Source organism: Mesoplodon mirus, assembly GCF_964341445.2.
Source record: "Mesoplodon mirus genome assembly, chromosome: 11".
Lineage (NCBI taxonomy): Eukaryota > Metazoa > Chordata > Mammalia > Artiodactyla > Ziphiidae > Mesoplodon > Mesoplodon mirus.
The window spans coordinates 76,949,839-76,970,944 of NC_138987.1; the positions used below are offsets into that span (position 1 = coordinate 76,949,839).

The 21,106-nt window shown below is 43.1% G+C and overlaps 1 protein-coding gene across 5 annotated transcripts in view; it reads left to right on the top strand.

Annotated features, from left to right (window-relative positions):
- Positions 1–3,278: 3,278 nt before the first annotated feature.
- The window catches only part of DENND5B (DENN domain containing 5B), a 210,632-nt gene continuing 192,804 nt past the window's right edge, over positions 3,279–21,106 (top strand). For all 5 annotated transcript variants that reach the window (XM_082634752.1, XM_082634753.1, XM_082634751.1 and 2 more), the window contains exon 1: positions 3,279–3,722. In XM_082634752.1, the coding sequence (XP_082490878.1) occupies positions 3,596–3,722 (127 nt within the window). In that variant the 5' untranslated portion in view covers positions 3,279–3,595. The remainder of the gene's footprint in view (positions 3,723–21,106) is intronic.

Sequence of the window (21,106 nt, forward strand, 5' to 3'; positions counted from 1 at the left end):
TCTCAAATATTACCACTTTCTTGATGTCCTATTGGATTCCTTAATAAGATTTGACCTCTGCTCACTAAATCCTACATCACTTTTTGAACTTGTCCTGTGGAATATACGACATTTTACTTTTTATTTTCTCTTTTTGTTATTTTAATTATTATTATTATTTTTTTTTTGCGGTACGCGGGCCTCTGACTGTTGCGGCCTCTCCCGTTGCGGAGCACAGGCTCTGGACGCGCAGGCTCAGCGGCCATGGCTCACGGGCCCAGCCGCTCCGCGGCATGTGGGATCTTCTTGGACCAGGGCACGAACCTGTGTCCCCTGCATCGGCAGGTGGACTCTCAACCACTGCGCCACCAGGGAAGCCCAGTATTTTAATTATTTTTGAAAAATATTTTCCTTCCTGCTAGACTCTAGACTCCTGAAGAAGAGGGATTGTGTCTTATTTAGTTTCATATTCTCAAAGCATTAGCATAATGACTTACATAAAAGAGATTTTTTATAAACTTGGACCCATTGTATACGGTAGAAACAGATTTATACAAAATCGTGAGTTGGCTGTTTTGCTACCAAACTCTTATTGGCATAGACCAACACTTTTTCTGAAACTAATGATGAGGGAATATGGTTATCGATTTTCCAAATAACTTTTCATTGTGATAAGATTTTCCCAGAAAGCTAAAACCCTGGCAGAAGACAATGTCACTCAAGAAAACATCACTCACAAAAGAAAATCTTTTGTTGGAATTGTGATTATTTGGCATGTTTCGTGCTATGTAGATGTTAAAGTTGGGATTGTTTTCTCCATTGCAGGTTCCCAGTCAGGCAGCATATGTACAAGGCAGAATGCAAGGCCATGCTCTAAGTATTTGATCAATGATCTGCTGTCTCTGAAGGACTCTCTGGTAAAAACTCCAATGGAGGGCATCACTTATGCTTGGAGAGGCTCAGCCATGCCAGGGTCTGCTGCCTGCAGGAAGCACAGGAATGAGGAATTGACTGAGCACGGCTAACCTGGTGGCATATCATGTGGTGACTCTGACTACTAGTAAAATGTGGTCCAATGAACACCTGGGACTCTGAATAGTTACTTTAGCAATCCCATCTCTCTTGGTTGCGAGTATGTGTGGATGACGTGGTGGAAATGAAGGATGGTTGTCTTAGCATGGGAATAGGGATATGATCTCTCCTCAACACAACTTAAATATTTTGTAAGATTTAAGTCATTTTTGTTCACTTAGCTAATTTATTTCTATGTCATTATTTTGGAGGAAAACATGTATGCAATGATATATAGTTAATTCTTGGTTATCCTTTCAGCTTTGTTTTATTGCAGCTTAATGCAGAATATACCTACACATTGTCATTCTGAAGTGATAATTAGAACATACCCAGGTATCTTCAAATTAGAGTTTAATCTTGTAATGTGTGACAATTCTCTTGAAAGCCTTAGGGGCGATTTTAGAGATTTTGTCTATTTTGATGAAATTTATATATCATAATTGAATGCATTCTGTTTGGGCTTCTTTCTATTTTTTCATCTTGAAAACATTAATGCAGGGCTTACAAACTCATAAGTCAGTTACTTTTCAAATGAACAAAAAGTGACATATCCCTTGGCTAGTGCGAACAGTAAATTAATTTTCTATTGTGCTTTGTTTTATTAGTCTAGAACCTAACAAACAATCTGTAAGGATCTACCAGCAAAGATAGGAGAAACACACACACAACCTGTCATTCCCTCCCCCCACCATTAGTGAAATTGTTTTACATATTTCAGTACTCTGTATATGAGAAACAGCAATCATTGTATAATAGCAAATTAGCACATGTTCATAAATACGTCACAGATCTTACAGTTTCTGTATTTTCCTAGTAGCATCAACAACTTGTTACTACCTAGATAACCACCCTTCTCTCATTCATTCAATAAACATAAATTGAAGGATTAGGTGGACCAGGGTTCTGCTAGATACTAGAAATAGGAATAGCAGGATGGTGACTCCTGCTCTGTGGAGCTTACAATCCAGCTGAGCAGACAGACGCAGAAAAAGTCATTATAAGCGTTTTGAAGGAAAAGTGCAGGGTGCAACAGGAGCTAATGGTGCGTTTCCCAGGCTGTGGCTCATTCTGATTTTTTGATTCTTTTTACCCTTCAAACTTGGAGAGAAAGTGAGGGTACAAGCTACCGTAATTGATGGTATGCATGCGTACATATCTTCCAGGATGAACATTATTCAGTCAAATAATTGAGGTTCGTTCTCTCAGTCCACCTCCCTGGAAGGTTTGCTTGTGTGTCTAGCAGCGGTGTTCACGATGCACACCCACACGCCCCCCCCCCCCCGCCCCACCCCCTTATACCCAAATCCCGAAGGAAGAGAGTACGGAGTGGTGTGGAAGGGATGACAATGTGGAGTGGGATGGATTCAGTTTTTCACCTTTCAAGAGAGTAAGAACTGATTGGTGAGCTCGTTCTGAATAATGTGAAGTCAGAGGAAAGGGCAGGGTAAGAGAGCCATAGTCTTGCGAAGAGCAGAGTTCAGGGTCTAATTCCTGTTGCTTTATCAGCCGCCGATTGTACCTGCTGGGAGAGCTGATAATATCAAATGAGTACAGAGCTGGGGAACTGGAGCGCCTTGGCTACTTTACACTGACCTGGAAAATGTCAGGATAAATTACGGAATGGGTCGAGGAGGGGAAGTTGGTAATTGAAGTCCTTTTAGAAGTCTCAAAGCTTTGTGGATATTGAGTATTGTTCCCCCCCGCCCCCTTCACCATTGAGCTGGCACCAATTCAGTGAGGAAGGATGGCTTGTGAATGGGGCTGAGGGCTGGGAGAAGGATACAAAGACTAGGATCTTAAAATGAGATTGGCATCTGCACTTGTCACAGTTTAAAACATGTTGATGGTCCAGATCGTTTGGGAAATGATTTCAGAGCGCCGTTAACCTTTCCCAAAGCTGCATTTCTTTAAAAAAAAAATCTGGATAGGTAGCATCCCGTTTAGAAGGCATAATCCTGCTCTGCGGCTTTGCCTCTTGCGGGCAGGAGTAGGCCAGGAGCCGCGTGTGTGGGGTCGCCCCCGCGCCGCAGCCCCGGTCGGCGGGCGGGCACGAATCCCGCCAGCCCTGGGCTCTCCCTCCGAGCCCGCTGGACGCGCGCGCACACACACGGCCGAAACGCGCGCTCCCGCCCCTCGCGAGCGCGCCCTCATCTCCGCGCCCCCGCCCCACGCGCCGGTCCTCCGCGCCCCCGCGCTCCCACAGCCCGAGCGCCGGCTCAGCTGACCCGCGGGCGCCAGACGCCGTGGCTCCCAGCTCGCGAGTGCAGCTGCGGCGGCGCGGGCCTCTCACGGCGACACTCCCCCCCCGCGCGCCCCTCCCCCACCCCGCACAGGGATCCGGACCGACTGCGCGCGAGCTCGCGGCCCCTTCCCCGGCGCTGAGCGAGGAACGAAGCTGCGGTGACGAGCGGCGGCTGCGCGGCCATGGGCGCGCCCGGGTCGCCCTAGGGCGGGCGCGCGGAGACCAAAGCCCGAGCGGCAGTCTCGGCAGCGAGCCCTCTCGGGCGGCGGCGGCGGCAGCGGCAGGAGCAGCGCAGCCGGGATGAGCGGGAGCGGCGCGGCGCCCGGCCCGGGCTCGGGCTCCTCCCCGGCCGCCTGCCGTTTCGCGCACTACTTCGTGCTGTGCGGGATCGACGCGGACAGCGGCCTGGAGCCCGACGAGCTGGCGGGTAAGGCCGGGCTGCGGTGGCGCGGGGGTCCCCTCAGGGACGCGGGGGGTGCTGCGGGGACGCTCGGGAGGCGGCGTGCGGGCTCCAGACAAAGTCAGCTCCCGGAGGCGCCCGCTCTCTGGCCGGCCGGGCTCTCGGGCGGCGATTAATGACATTGTTATTTATTCCGCGTGCAGGGTGCGCTGCTGAGCCCGCGGGCGCCCGCCGGGGGCTTTTGCCTGGCGGGCGCGGGGTTAGGAATAACGGGTGCGGGGGCAGTGTCGGGGTCGGCCCCGAGGGCACGGCCCCAGCCCGGCGCGCCGGCCCCCTCGCCCGCAGCTGCCCGCGGAGGCAGCCGGTGAGTCACCGGGCGCATTAACTCCAGGCCTCGCTGTGCTCCTGCGGCTCCCGCCCCCTACCCTCCACCCTCGGCCCCGGCTGCGAAGTTTCAGCCTCGGCACGTGATGCGACGCCCCGGCCCCCTCCGGGAGGGGAGTTGGAGGCCGCAGGGTTCGCGCCCACCCAGGCGGCGGTGGCCCGTGGGGCGAGCACCGGGCGGGAGGCTGGTTGTACTTCATCCCTGACTGTTCCCGGTCTGCGCCTCCTCACGCCTCGGGTTCTGCGATGACCGTCGAGTCACCTTTTGGAATCCTGTCGGTTTGGCAGTGTCACCGGAGCTGACGACGATCTTTGAACGCTCGGGTCCCGGCACGACGCTTTGTTGACACCGCTTATACTGTTCCGAGTTTAAGTAGTTGGATATTTCCCCTCAGTTGGGTGCACCGAGTGTTGCCGCCTGGGTTTTTCCTGGAGGGGCATTGGCCCGTCCTCTTGACTCATTTGGTGGCGCAGTGCAGGGCTGAGCTGGGGAACCGACGCTGGGAAGGGGAGCTGTTAAAGGATGGTGGTTGAGGGGCCGGGGGTGAGTGCACAGTGTCGGGAGGAGGCCGGGGAGAAAAGGCTGATTTCATTTTTCATGCCTGTTTCTTTCTGCTTGCCTTCTTGGGATCTGACTCTGGATTTTATTTTTTTAAATGGGTGAGATAAGTGACATCTACCGCTTGAACTTTATCTGTGTCAGTGTTAAACACTTAGGTCATAGCCTTTCAGAACAGCTTCTTTTGGACATAGCATTCTTGATTGCACCAGTGTGTATTTTTCTTTTCTTTTCCTTTTTGGAGGGGCGGACTGGGAAGAATGTATTAAATAATAAACAATAGTAAACAAGACTGTTTAGCCTTAAGATACAATACCCAAGTGACCTCTTACCTAAGTGAATATCTTAAGTCAGTTTCACAGCAAAACATTTTCAACACAAACTATGTCTAGTTTTATTTTTTGAAAAGAGAGAGGAGTACCAGGTTTTCTCTATGTGTAATTATATATTCATGTTGTTTCTTCAATTAAGATTTCATGTACATATTAAGAATGGCTTTGTTAAGGGTTATGGAGTTAGAAAAAAATGTTTGCAGAGGGATTTGGAGAGATTCCTCTTTTGGGATTGGTGAAGGGAATATTTTATGTTTCTAGAATCCCTTTTCCCCTAAACATCTCCCTAAGCATTTGTGGCACTGAGGCACTTGGAGACCTTCTGTCAGTGGCAACTGATGACTGGGAAAAGCCTGTATTATTTTCTTCATCAAGTCTGTATGCCTAGTAAAGCTAAAACAACACCTGTAAGTGTGGCCTGGGACTCTTTAGGCATAAGTGCAAATGGCTTTAACAAAATTAAACAGTAAAAAAAACTTTTAATGCTTTTTTTTAAGGCACATACTGGCTTTTCCTTTTGCAATACTATGGGTGAGTGTGGGTGTTGTTTGGAATTTCTGCCCCTCATAATACTTGGTGTTTTGAGGTTACAATTTTGTCTGATAATATTTTCATTTGTTCATTCAGCAAATAGTTTTGAAAGCCTTTAGGTGTAGATTGTGTTCTAGGCCCTGGGCTCAGCTGTAATCAAAGCAGTCAAAAAATTCCTGCCATGATAGAACTTACATTTTAGCATGACGAAATAATAAAAATATATAGTTTGTCAGAGGTTAATAAGTGCTATGAGGGAAAATAAAGCAGGGAAATGATGGTAGGGCAGTGCCAGCAGAATGGTGAGACTTGTGGGGTCGTAATGATTTTAAATAAGATGGTTAGGGAAGGCCTCACTGATAAGGTGATATTTGAACAGAACCCTAAAGGAGGTGAGGAAGCAAGCCATGTGGATTGTCTCAGGGAACAGCATTGTAGGCAGAGGAAACAGCATGTGCAAAGACCTGAGGTGGAAGAGTGCCTAGTTTTGTAGGTAACAGCAAGGAGGCCAATGTGGTTGATACTGAGTGAGAGGGAGAATAGTAGATATGGTCATTGAGAAGGGGTAGGGGAGATTCTGTAGGGCCTCATAGACAAGACTTCTACTCTGAGATGGAAAACCATCTCACTAGGTTTTGAGCAGTGTAATGAGGTCTGATGTACCTTCTGAAAAGATGGCTGTGGCTGCCATGTTGACTAGAGTATATCAGAGATAGACCAGTTAGGAGGCTCTTTTTCACTGTTTGAGGTGAGAGTTGTTGGTGGCTTGGACCAGGGCAGTAGCCATGAAGTGGTTAGAAGCTGGATATATTTTGAAGGGAGAGTCAGCAGGACTTGCTGATGAATTGAGTATGGTATTCATATTCAAAGAAAGTGATCAGAGATGACTCCAGGATTTTCTGCCTAAACAGTTATAAGCACCTTTATTTACTAAAATTGATAGACTTATGGAGAAGCTGGCTGGAGAAGATTAGTTTAGCTTTGGACATGTTAAGTTTGAGGTGCCCGTTAGACATTCAAATGGAGATACCAAGTAGGCAAGACATCTTTCAGGGGTCTGAATTTATTTTTAGATATGAATCGAAAGCCATGAAATTGGGTGACATCACCCAGGGAGTGGGTGTAGACAGAAAAGAGGATTGAGTCCTGGAGACATTCCAACATTCAGAGGTGAGAAGGATGAGGGGAAAACAACCAAGGAGGTTAAGAAATGTGACCAGTGAGGGGCTTCCCTGGTGGCGCAGTGGTTGAGAGTCCGCCTGTCAATGCAGGGGACACAAGTTCATGCCCCGGTCCCGGAAGAAAAAAAAAAAAAAGAAAAAAGAAATGTGACCAGTGAGACGAGAGGAAACAAGAGAATGTAGTATCACGTTCCAGCTAACCGTCTTCTTAACTGTTTCCACAGAGTTACATTTAAGGATCAGGAAACAAGGCCAGTGAGTTAGGCAAATTAGTCAGAAGGTTGTTTCTGTTTTGCTGCATTTATTTCAAAGTTAATGATAGTTAAGTTTCTATTTTACTTTTCTGGAACTGATCCATTTTTATCACACTGTTTCTCAGCAAGTTGTCACCCTGCCTGTAGAAGATCTTAATTGACTTCTATTAAACGTAAATTCTACCAATTGCTTTATAGACTTTTTCTTAACATATGCATATTTCTAGAACTCACACTGTGCAGGTGGTGGGACATTGTTATCAAATGAAGGACACAAACCATATGATGAAGTAACAATTAAATAGACTGAGACTTTATGAGAAATGAGACCTAGACACTCCTCCAGTAAGGCGCTGCTTTACCAACAATGGAAAAGACTTCTTTCATCTCAAATAGGTCTTTTAATAGCAGAAGATAATTTAAATATATATAAATTTAAAATATTTTAAAATGGAAGACCTAGAAATTTTACGGAGATGTCTTTCTCTCTATGTATACTGATACAGCAGTATTGCCTATTGTCCTTTCGCTACCATGTCTTAGCTGTTGTGCTTCTCCTACTCACTGTATGTTTTCAAGATGTACTTTATCCGTAAACAAAATTGTCCCTTAAATGTTAAAGAAGAAATGTTTAAATTTCCCTTAATGTTAAAGAAAAGAAAAAGTTTCACACCGATTCTTTATTGCATAAAGAATAAAGGGGCTGTAAACAGAAGACACTGGAATTAGTTGATGTGAAGGGGAGCAGGTGTCGTTTTGGAATTTTCTCTTATGTCTCTCATTTCCTCTAAGACCTAACTGTAGGAGTTTATGTGGCTTGATTAACAGCACAGATCTTTCAGGCAATGGGAAAATGAAGGAGGTGGGGCTTCCCTGGTGGTGCAGTGGTTAAGAATCCGCCTGCCAGTGCAGGGGACACGGGTTTGAGCCCTGGTCCGGGAAGATCCCACATGCTGCGGAGCAACTAAGCCCGTGCGCCACAACTACTGAGCCTGTGCTCTAGAGCCCACGAGCCACAACTACTGAAGCCTGTGTGCCTAGAGCCCTGCTCGGCAAAAAGAGAAGCCACCGTAATGAGAAGCCTGCGCGCTGCAACGAGGAGTAGCCCCTGCTCGCCACAACTAGAGAAAGCCCGTGCGCAGCAACAAAGACCCAACGCAGCCAAAAATAAACAAATAAATAAATAAATTTAAAAACAAGAAACAAACAAAAAAAAGAAAAATGAAGGATGTAATTAGACCTTTATTTAAGTAACATAAATATGCGAACCCCCAAGAAGGAAAGGCCTTTGCCTCTCTCTTTCATAGTACCTTATACATAGTACATAGTGTTTAATAAGACTTACGCATGAGTCTACAAATTGTGTGGTGACCAGAATATTCTTAAAGCTTTCCCATGGTAGTTTGGATTCAGTACTGCTGATAGATATGGAAGTCTGATGGGTGAGCACTGCCACAGACCTTTGTTTAGAGATCTTCCTTGGTGCCTCCAGCTGTTTATTTTTAGCCTTGGTGTCTTGGCTCTGGTTTCCAGAAGAGCTTAGAGGCAGTGGAGACCATGGTCTAAATTCAAATACAAAATTTAGTTGAGACTGACAGTATCATGGCACAGTAGTGCTGGAAAGGACCTTAGACATCATTTAGAGTGAAGAAACAAAGGCTGAGAGTTTAAGGTATTAGAGATCACATTTGACCAGCGCAGGCACCAGACTAAAGCCTGGTTTTTTTGGGGTTTTTTTTGCCTTGTCTCGCAGCTTGTGGGATCTTAATTCCCTGACCAGGGATGCAATCTGGGGTCTCGGCAGTGAGAGCACTGAGTGAGTCCTAACCACTGGACTGCCACGGAATTCCCAAGCCTGTTTGTTCTAATACACAAAGCTCCATAGTTATTTAAGCTCAGAAAAAAGATGAGGTTGACTCAAGTTCAGCAAGCATTTCAGGATTGCTCTTAATCCAGACTGAATGTCAATAGTCAAGACTGTGCTAAAGTCTTTTAAAAACTGCTGCTGGGTGTACGGGCGTGGGTGGGGTAGGAGCTTCCTTCATCTGACTACATTGGTGGTGCCTCAATTGTTAGCCTTGTTGACATCCCTGGCCCGCAATAGATTATGTTTGGGAGTTTGGAAGGTCTGACCTGGTAACTGGGAGGTTGGGGAAGGAATAATACAAGGATCAAGTTCCATTCTAATGGGGCCAAAGAAGATTCAAGATCTGGTTGCTGTGGCATAGTGATAACTTGATTTTAAAAATCCACTGGGAAGGGGCTTCCCTGGTGGCGCAGTGGTTGGGAGTCCACCTGCCGATGCAGGGGACACGGGTTCGTGCCCCGGTCCAGGAAGATCCCACATGCCGCGGAGCGGCTGGGCCCGTGGGCCGTGGCCGCTGGGCCTGCGCATCCGGAGCCTGTGCTCCGCAACGGGAGAGGCCACAACAGTGAGAGGCCCGCGTACTGCAAAAAAAAAAAAATCCACTGGGAGGGACTTCCCTCGTGGTCCAGTGGTTAAGACTACGCACTCCCAATGCAGGGGGCCCGGGTTCTATCCCTGGTCAGGGAACCAGATCCCACATGCCACAACTAAGAGCCCACATGCTGCAACTAAAAGGTCCCGTGTGCTGCAACTAAGACCCGGCGCAGCCAAATAAATAAATATTTAAAAAAAAAACAAAAAAAAAGTTTAAAAAATCCACTGGAAATAAAACTCTTCATGGTGAAATTGGCCCAACAGTGAGAGCAGCTAAGTCCCTGTGGTAACCCTAGGGCTCAGGCACCTGCTGCATTGGTTAATGCAGGACCTTCCAGCATAGGGAGCTCAGAAGACCAGAGAAGACGAGATGGATAGGGAGAGGGGAGGAGGGAGGGGCATAAGTGTCTTTGGAGGAGGAGAAAATAGTAAGAGAAAGGGAAAGAAAAGGGATGGGAAGAGAAAAAGAAGGCTGGAGGAGGGCAAGTACGTAATATCCACTGCTAAGGAGTTGAGACAGACTGTTCTGAAATTCCTGAGTATATCCTTTTTGCATTTCCACTTCTGGTCACAGACACTCTTGGAGTAATAGAAGTTAGTCATAATTTCCATGGAACTCCACATGGAAGGAAACATTTTCTTCTTCTATAATTTGTTAGAGGGTAGAGGTAGTTCCTACATAAGGTACTTTAGTCAACTATACTTCAATTTAAAAAAATAGTACTTTTAGGAAACAAATACTATATGTCCAGATCCTTAACAGTTTTGATTAATAATGACCTAAATTTTGTTTTTGGTAAAGCCATAACTACTATTATGCTTTGGATTAATTATTCAATTTTTTAAAATAAATTTATTTATTTTATTTATTTTCGGCTGCGTTGGGCCTTCGTTCCTGCGCGTGGGCTTTCTCTAGTTGTGGTGAGCGGGGGCTACTCTTCGTTGTGGTGCGCGGGCTTCTCATTGCGGTGGCTTCTCTCTTTGTGGAGCACGGACTCAGGTGTGTGGGCTTCAGTAGTTGCGGTACACAGGCTCAATAGTTGTGGCGCACGGGCTTAGTTGCTCCATGGCATGTGGGATCTTCCCGGACCAGGGATTGAACCTGTGTCCCCTGCATTGGCAGGCAGATTCTCAACCACTGCGCCACCTGGGAAGCCCCTAATTATTTCAGTGTTAAATGCTTACAGTGTGCCAGGTTGAGGAGTATATAGGTGACAGTCACTGTTCTGAAAGAATCTACAATGAAATAGCAATAATAAAATAACTAACATTTATTTAGTACTTTCCACATGCCAAGCACTGGCATAATACTTCATGATTATTACCTCATTTAATCCTGACAACAACCTTAGGAAGTGGCACTGTTTTCTCTATTTTCCAGATGAGGAAACTGAGGCTAGAGAATTTAAGTACTTTACCTAACTTCATATAAGAAGTGAGAAACCTGGATTAAAATCTGACATGATCCATCCATGCTCATAACCACTACATTTGCTGCCTCCTTAGTAACATACACTGTATCACACAGATTATAAAATCTACCAGTACTCTTCATGGATAACCTTATAATCAAATGAGATTATCTTTTAACTCCTCTGTAGAGGAAAGATATTAAGAGGGAGAAGACTGGTCTTTATGACCTTTAAGACCTGACTTGGCTTGTCTCTTCTTAAAGGTGGCACTGCATGCATTCTATCATTCATTTATTTAAAAAATATATATATATTTGATTTACTTTTGTTCTTTTTTTGTGGTATTAAATTTTTAAAATATCGTTATTGGAGTATAACTGCTTTACAATGTTGTGTTAGTTTCTGCTGTACAAAAATATGGAACGCTTCACGACTTTGCGTGTCCTCCTTGCTCAGGGGCCATGCTAATCTTCTCTGTATTGTTCCAACTTTAGTATATGTGCTGCCTAAGTGAGCACTACTTTTGTTTTTATTAATGAATATTTATAAAGATAAGATATTATATAAGTATAAGGCATTTACTGCATAAATAAAAATACCACTTTCAAAAAAATTTTAAACCTTTTCATTCTTCTTACTGGGTTTTTTACCTATCTTTTCTTAGCATAACTTACTTGTCCTTAGGTAAGTTTATAGTTTTTAAGAGGAATGTTGGTTGCTTGTGAAACCATGGCTTGCGTGGCTGTCAGTACAGTTGTTAAAGCTGGATGCACAGTCAGAAGCTGAGAGTCCCATCGTGGGCCTGTTACATAGGACAGCTGTGGGCCTCAAGTGTTTTTTTGTTTTTTTTAAATTTTATTTTATTTATTTTTTTATACAGCAGGTTCTTATTAGTCATCCATTCTATACACATCAGTGTATACATGTCAATCCCAGTCTTTAATTTTTGCCAATTTGATTACTATGTGTCTCGGCGTGTTTCTCCTTGGGTTTATCCTGTATGGGACTTGCTGTGATTCCTGGACTTGGGTGGCTCTTTCCTTTCCCATGTTAGGGACGTTTTCAACTATAATCTCTTTAAATATTTCCTTGGGTCCTTTCTCTCTCTCTTCTCCTTCTTGGACCCTATAACGCGAATGTTGTTGCATTTAATGTTGTCCCAGAGGTCTCTTAGGCTGTCTTCATTTCTTTTCATTCTTTTTTCTTTATTCTGTTCCGCAGCAGTGAATTCCACCATTCTGTCTTCCAGGTCCCTTATCCGTTCTTCTGCCTCAGTTATTCTGCTATTGATTCCTTCTAGTGTAGTTTTCATTTAAGTTATTGTATTGTTCATCTCTGTTTGTTTGTTCTTTAATTCTTCTAGATCTTTGTTAAACATTTCTTGCATCTTCTCGATCTTTGCCTCCATTCTTTTGCCGAGGTCCTGGATCATCTTCACTATCATTATTCTGAATTCTTTTTCTGGAAGGTTGCGTATCTCCACTTCATTTCGCTGTTTTTCTGGGGTTTTATCTTGTTCCTTCATCTGGTACATAGCCCTCTGCCTTTTCATCTTGTCTGTCTTTCTGTGAATGTGGTTTTTGTTCCACAGGCTGAAGGATTGTAGATCTTCTTGCTTCTGCTGTCTGCCCTCTGGTGGATGAGGCTATCTAAGAGGCTTGTGCAAGTTTCCTGATGGGTGGGACTGGTCTCAAGTGTTTTTATCTGTCTCGAAGGGGTTAAGTGAGATGATTGATTTCTGAACTTACCACTCCTGTCTTCTATGGGCCTGAAATTATTTTTGAATGAAAAACTAAGTATATCGGTTTTTTAAAAGATTAATCCTAAATGACATAGAACATGAAGACTGAATATACCCCATATTTCACATGAGGACTGATGGAGTAATTATAATTTTATCCACAAGGAATGGAAAAAAATAAGTTAGTCTATGTAGTGCCCTTTACAGGAAAGGTGCAATTTTTAATAAGCTTTTTGAAATATTAGTATCAGTTCATGGGCTCTCAGTTGTTATCTGCATGGACTCTTAGAAACCCAGAGACCCCTGTTTGAAATGACCGTATTATATAATCTCTAGAAGTCTGTATTTTAGCATTATGGATGATACTGCCAGTTCTCCACAAAATAGCCAGTGGGATCTTAGAATAATTTTTTCCACTTAAAATTCTTCAATAGATTCCTTTGTATTCAAATTGTTTAATGGTATCTTTGTTTGTTCAGGCTGCTATAACAGAATACCATATACTGGGTGGCTTATAAACGACAGGAATTTATTTCTCACAGTTCTGGAGGTTGGGAAGTCTGAGATGAAGGTGCTGGCAGATCGGGTGTCTAGTGAGAGCCCACTTCCTGGTTCATAGATGGCTGTCTTATATGAAAGGGGTGAGGTTGCTGTCTGATATATCACTTACAAGAATATGTATGAATCCCATTCATGAAGGTTCTACCCTTATGACCTAAGCACATCCCAAAGGCCCTACCTCCAATGGTATTCATCACATTGGGGGTTAAATTTCAACATAGGAATTGTGGCGGGGGGGGGACACAAATATTCAGTCTGTTCACCCTGGTTGGCAGAGCTGTTCATGATCTGCTTTCTGCCTGACTTTCCAGCCTTCTCAGATTGGATTGCTCTTTCCTGCTACATTGGTTTTCTTGCAGGTTCTTAAACACAGCAAGCTTCTTCTTTTTTTTTTTTATTTTAATTTATGTATTTTATTTATTTATTTTGTCTGTGTTGGGTCTTCGTTGCTGCATGTGGGCTTTCTCTAGTTGAGGCAAGCGGGAGCTACTTTTGGTTGTGGTGCGTGGGCTTCTCACTGGCTTCTCTTGTTGCGGAGCACGGGCTCTAGAGTACAGGCTCAGTAGTTGTGCCTCGTGGGCTCTAGAGCGCAGGCTCAGTAGTTGTGGCGCATGGGCTTAGTTGCTCCGCGGCATGTGGGATCTTCCCGGACCAGGGCTTGAACCCATGTCGCCTGCATTGACAGGCAGATTCTTAACCACTGCACCACCAGGGAAGTCCCAGCAAGCTTCTTATCTCATGGCCTGTTCATCTTCTGTTCTTTCACTAGATCCTCTTCCCCTAGACCAGCATTGTCCATTGTAAATATAATGTGAGACACGTTTGTAGTTTTAAATTTTCTAGTAGCCACATTTAGAAAGGTAAAAAGAGACAGGTGATATTAATTTTATTTATATGTCTAGGAGATTATTTCAACATATAATCAATATGAAAATTATTCATGAGATATTTTACATTCTTTTTTTCTTACTAAATCTTCAAAATGCAGTGTGTATTTTATGCTTTCAGCACATCTCAATTTGGACTAGCCACATTTCAAGTGTTTAGTAGCCACATGTGGGCAGTGGCCAGCCTTTGGGCAGTGCAGCCCTACATCTTTGCAAGAGTGGCTTCTTCTCCTCGTTCAGGTCTTTGCACAAGTGTTACCTCCTCAGAGCGGCCTTCCAAGACCATCCTGTATAAAATAGTATCCTTCCTCTCCCTGCCTGCCCCACCCTGCAGTTGCTCTGCTGTATTTCCCTCACACTTATTACCACAGCACTTATTAGTACCGGACAATATATTGTGAATGCATTTGCTTGCTTTTACTTTTACTTTTTATTTATTTGTTTGTTTGTTTGTTTATTTTTGGCTGCATTGGGTCTTTGTTGCTGCATGTGGGCTTTCTCTAGTTGTGGCGAGCGGGGGCTACTCTTCATTGCAGTGCATGGGCTTCTCATTGCAGTGGCTTCTCTTGTTGTTTTGGAGCACGGGCTCTAGGCGCATGGGCTTCAGTAGTTGTGGCTCATGGGCTCTAGAGCACAGGCTCAGTAGTTGTGGCGCATGGGCTTAGTTGCTCCTCGGCATGTGGGATCTTCCCAGACCAGGGCTCGAACTCATGTCCCCTGCATTGGCAGGTGGATTCTCAACCACTGTGCCACCAGGGAAGCCCTGCTTTTTTTTTTTTTGCGGTACGCGGGCCTCTCACTGTTGTGGCCTCTCCCGTTGCGGAGCACAGGCTCTGGATGCGCAGGCTCAGCGGCCATGGCTCACGGGCCTAGCCACTCCGTGGCATGTGGGATCTTCCTGGACCGGGGCACGAACCCATGCCCCCTGCATCGGCAGGCGGACTCTCAACCACCGTGCCACCAGGGAAGCCCTGCTTTTACTTTTTAATGTCAATCTTCCCCATTAGATTGTCGACTCCTAGAGGACAGGACCTTGTCCCTCTTGTTTAGTATTGTATACCCTTTGACTAAAATAGTGCCTGGCCCATTATAGGGACTCAGATTGTTTGAATAAATGAATGAGATAACTTGAGATGGACAAATATAGAACTTTTCCTTTTGTTACCAACAATAAATGTTAGTATATTTGGTTTATTTGTGGGTTTTTTAACCTCTAAAATGGACTAGAGTTTTTTTTTTAAATGGGAAGCTTGAAATTGATTAAAAAAACAAGAGAGTGGATGAATGATTAATTTTTTAAAAGGTGTATGTCAGCTTTGTGGAAAGCTACTAAAATTTCTTATGTCTATAATATTTATTAGCCTAATCCTTCCCTCTTGAAATAAGCTATGATAAATAGATAAATAAAAGTAATAAACTTTTTTTTAAAACACTAGTTTTATGCAGGCAAGCATGCAGATACCAGCAATGCTTTGATTTTTTTTTTTAAGCAAACAACATGTCTTACTTATTTATGAACTAGTGCCAAGTGATGAGCACATAAATGGTGGGTAGTGTTTATGAAATTTCAGAAAGTGTCTGTACAAACGAGCACTGGTAGCTTCAGTTGTGTCTTTAGAGGAATACCTTAGGAAATTGCATTCAGTTTCCTTCTTCGTAGGCATCCACATCAGTTTTGGGCCTGGTCAGCCAGGACAGTTCTCTTCTATAAAGTTTAATCCTTTGTATTTTTTTTCCATTTATACTCTGTCTTTACCGTACCTTGTATAATGTTCTGTTCTGCCTAAGGCTTGACTTTTTAAGATGACACCATTTAACAACCTCTTAGCTAGAGATTCCAAAAATTTTCAGTATGAGGCTGTCTTCTACATTACTTTTCAGACAGAATGCAAGGATATCTGTCTTAGTGTGAGGAGGGTAAGAACTGAGAATTCTGGGAATAAAAATGGAATTATTTTATGCACTGCTGAGACAGCACTTCATGAGCCTAGAAGAGCATGAAACAGTTGCTTTCCCCTTCATTCCTGCACCTTTCCCAAGAATCCATGATTTTTACTAACTTTATTCTAAATTAAATATTGTGACTATTTTAATTAATGGATTTCTTAAGTTAATGCCTTTTAACTTGTATAAAATGTATACAAGTTATACATATATAATGTATATAAATAAAATATATATTTCATATCTATAAAATGTATAAAACTTGTATACATCACTGGTACAGAAAGTTAATTTTGAAATAACGCTTTCTTTAAATGACTTTCAAAGATACGTGCTAGCACTATTAAGTCAGAAGTAGTCCCAGGAAATCACCTTTATATGATGAAGCTGTGAAAATAGGTAACATTTGTTGGGCCATGAACTGTGGTTGGTTTATAAACGTTGTCTTTAATCCTCACGATAACTCGAAGGTATTACTATCATCACTTTACAGTCGAGGAGGCTGAGGTTTGGTGAGTTGTTGCCCAAAGTCACAGAGACAATAAAGGCCAAAGCTGGAATTGCATCCCGGTGACTCTCTGCCACTGTGCCCTGCTGCCCCTCCAAGTCCTCCAGACCAGCTGTCCTCAGCTGCTGGGTGCTGACATATTACCGTGCCTGGCGGTAGTGAGTTGGGTCACAAGTAATTATTAATAATAGTTGAAACACTGAGGTTGTAAATGGTATGTATTTTTAAATAAGTGGGATGAATTCAAGGTCTTCCCTCTAAGGATGTCACTCTCACTTACATTCCTATGTGCTTTTATTGAGTGGAAGAGAAAGAGGTGGCATTACATGCACCATACCGGCAATTGTGAATAGCCCCCCCATACATGATGGGAGATCTATCTTGTTAATGCTACTGCCAAGCTAGTTATTGATGAGCTGTGAACAGTTTTCATATATTTATGTTCTCTTAGGAATACCACTGCAAAAGTAGTCTATTTGCTTCTCTTCCCTGTATATTTTTTTAAAAATTTGTTCATCGTCCTAGGACACACATGGGAGTATGTTTTTCAACCCTTAACACTGATCTAGATTGTTTCTAGATACTTTTCTCAATTATAAAATATGACAGTGATTTGCAAAGAGCTTTTAAACTATAGAATACAATAAAAATATGAGGTAGAATTATAATTTTAGAGTTGTAGAATTTTTAAAGTTCAACCCTGCTGTGGACTAATAGTCTGAATCCTTAGATACAGCTTGTAGACCTCTAGGTTTTAAACTGTGAAACCCCGTTTAAAGATATTTTAAATAGTTTGTTTTCTATATCCCAGAGGCCTTGTGATGTAAATCCACCTGTTTTGCATAATTGTCTCCTGCCCTGGCCTAGAGAATCCAGGTTTCTGCTTTGAAGATCGTGTTTTCTTGCCTTCCCTGTCTCCCTCTTTTCTAGTACAACACACTCCCACTGTTATTTAACACAGAAAATTATTCTATAGTTTGAGGAAACATTCATGTAGAAGTGATATCTAAATTAAGTTTCCAGTAGTCAGCATGGCACAAGTTTGCTCATAGACCAGGCTTTTGTACTTTTTTTTTTTCCCCTTAATCCCTTCTTCAAAGATCACCCTTATTTTCATCTTAGTCCTCTTAAAACCACAACCTGCTCTTTTGGTTCTTTTTTCTATAACATCGTGGAGAAGGGAAAATAATTTTTTGGCAGAAATTTTCACTGTCATTAACATCTCATAGTGAAGAAATTGAGGTCTCATGAATCCTCCAGTTACCTTCATCCCCAGCACAAACAGGGAGGAGGTTTGTTTGTTTTTTGGGCCACGCTGTGGCTCGTGGGGTCTTTGTTCCCTGACCAGAGATTGAACCTGGGCCCCAGCAGTGAAAGCCCCAGGTCCTAACCACTGGATCACCAGGGATTTCCCAGGGAGGAGTTTCTAATTTAATTTTTTTTAATGAATACATGAATGAATGAATGCATGAATGAATGAATGAATGAATGAATGAATTTATGGCTATGTTGGGTCTTCGTTGCTGCACGTGGGCTTTCTCTAGTTTTGGCAGGCAGGGGCTACTCTTTGTTGTGGTATGCAGGCTTCTCATTGCGGTGGCTTCTCTTGTTGGAGCACGGGCTCTAGGCACACGGGCTCAGTAGTTGTGGCACACGGGCTTAGTTGCTCCGCAGCATGTGGAATCTTCCCAGGCCAGGGATTGAACCCGTGTCCCCTGCGTTGGAAGGTGGATTCTTAACCACTGTGCCACCAGGGAAGTCCAGGGAGGATTTTCTTATTTCCTACATCTATTCAGGTTCCATACTTTCTGTTTCTAGTATCCCTTCATTTTCCTTCCTTTTCCTTCCCTCATAGTCCTTTGGGAAAACAGGGACAATCTGCTAGATCAACAATATTCTTTCTATTTATTAAATTTATATCATTTTGTTTCCTCCTAGGACTAAAATTACAAGGAGAGATTGTTTCCCTGTAGGCAGATGAAATGTGAATTGTTTTGGGGGAAGTGAGCATCCCGTACTCTCATACAATTCCCTGACATGGAAGTCCTCCCTGTCATAAGAATCAGTACCAGCATATCAACTGGAATTCCATGAGAATGAGACTTTAATAAGAATAATTTGGGCAGTAGGAATTTAGGACTGCTTAATAGGTTTAAAGCTTATGGATGATTCACTTCTAGGACCACAGTGTTTTGTTTTACTTTCCAGGTTAGTTTTCTTCACTTTAAGTTTAACCCTAACTTTTAAGGAAACTTAAGTGGCTGGGGTAACAAGATAACAAATTGTTTAAAAATGTTTCCCCATCTCCAGTCTCAAGTGTGTTCTTTTTCTTAATGAACCTTTGTCCAAATTTCAAAATATTCTGGCTCAGCTCCAGGAAAATGAGCTTTTGCTTTGTGCCATTGTTCATGAGAACAATGACTGTGATTTCAGTTTATTAAACCATAAGCATTGGTACCATTGAGGTGTTTATGCTAAAATAGGTTATTTTGTTTAGTTGTTCTCACTCCTGTCTGGCAGTGCTTATTTTTCCATTGGAAGCCCTAGTTACAATTTTATTTTATAATTTTTAAAAAAATATTTATTTATCAAACAACCCATACATTGTTAGTATAGACATCGTGCAAGGTTAAAACATATTCAAACATCAAGATCCACATTCAGGGCTTCCCTGGTGGCGCAGCGGTTGATAGTCCGCCTGCCGATGCAGGGGACGCGGGTTCGTGCCCCGGTCCGGGAGGGTCCCACCTGCCGCGGAGCGGCTGGGCCCGTGAGCCATTGCCGCTGAGCCTGTGTGTCCGGAGCCTGTGCTCTGTAGCGGGAGAGGCCACGACAGTGAGAGGCCCGCGTAAGTTCTAGGGGCTGGAAGTCTGGGGTCAAGGTGTCAGCATGGTTGGGCTCTGGTGAGAGCTCTCTTCTTGGCTTGCAGATGGTTGCTTTCTTGTTGTGTCCTCACATAGCAGAGAAAGAGAAAGAGGAGGAGGAAGAGGAGTAAGAGAGAGAGAGAGAGAGAAGAGAGACAATTTTATTTTAAATAAATACATGAAAGCCTTGTGGGCTCGAATGTAAAATCTTATGTATTCCTCACAGTGAAGGACTGACAGGCCTCTACTGTGAAGCACTTGTAAACCATCTTGTCCCTGGTGGAAGGGGCCAGTGGAGAGAGAGTTAAAGTGTGCGTGTATAGAGGATGGAAGACAGAAACTTAAAACCACACCTGTTATTCCAAAATCCTCTTTTCCTGATCCCATTGATCTATCTCTTACCGTCTCTTCTACATGGAGCACAGATTTTGTGGTTAACGTGCGAGAAATGGTACAGAGATAATCCAGACAAATGCCCTAGATTCTGGAGTGCCCACGTAATTGTGCTAGAGGAGTCATTACAGGGTCTTCTGTACAAATGTCACACCTGATAAAAGTTTAACAGAATCATGTTCACTCTTCCCTGGGATGAAATCTTTTCTAACTAGGAGTAAAAATGTAGCTTTTTCTGAATGTGGCCATAAGGCCAAGAAGTAGACATATTTCTTGAATCATTAGAGGGCAGAGGCCTTGCTGTGAAAGGTCTGTTGACATGTATGCATATTTAGTAGTTATTTTCGTGCCCCAGTGAACCCTGTTGAATAGATCAGGTGACAGCTTTTATCTGAAAGTCAGTCTTTGAGGGGCAGCTGAAGCATGGGTGTATGTGTGTGAGAGATTGGTGTTTTTTTCAGTATAGGGGAAAGAAGTAACATCTTAAGTTCCTTGCTCTTAAAAATAAGGAATTCTTTCATAAAATTCAGATTTGCTTTGGGACTTAAAGGAAATGGTTGTATTATTTTAGTGAACATGACTGAACAGTTTTTGAATGTCTTTATCATGAGATAATGAGATACAGCCTCCTCTCAAGTGTGGGAACTATTTTGCACCCTGTTCCCCTGTTCCCTGACCTCTCTGCCTTTTGACCCTGCTGCTTTGTGTGAGATTACGGGCCTTTGAGCTTTTCACCAGTCGACCCAGGTTTCCTTACACAGAAACATAAAGCTTTAAGCTTCCTTAAAAGGTGTTCTTAGAATTGAGGAGAACATTCAGATTTAATTGTGGGCATGACTTTTGTAAATATTTTTTCTTTAAAAAAGTCTGTTTTTTTTTTTCTGTCCAAAATATCTATATATTTTCTAATAGGAACTCTAAAGTTTTGTGACTGTGTGTATGACTACATATGTTGTTTTCTTTGGAGAAAAGTGTCACAAAGTGTAGGCGTTTATTTAGGGAGAGACTTAAAATTCGAGCTTTCCAGGATAAGGGAACCCAAGAGAAACCCAACTGTTTGCTCCCCATCGTTGTGTGTTTAGGTATGAGAAGTTAAAAATCTGTATTCATAGGGTGTTATGCAAGAGCCACAAATCGAATATTTTCAGAGAGAATCAATACTTTAACCTGCTTATCTTACAATAAGCACTTTTTAGACAAAAAGTGAGTAGGAAGAAAATTAGGGACAGACAAAAGGAGATGAACGCATTTAGTTTTGCTACTGTTTGTAGTTAATGTTTTTGTTTTGTTTTTGGAAAGAGGCTAAAATTAGTGTCACAAATAAAGGTTTGTGGATTGTCTATGTATTTTATTATTGTTTTGCATACTATCTTCAAGTTTATCCAGAAAACTACGCATT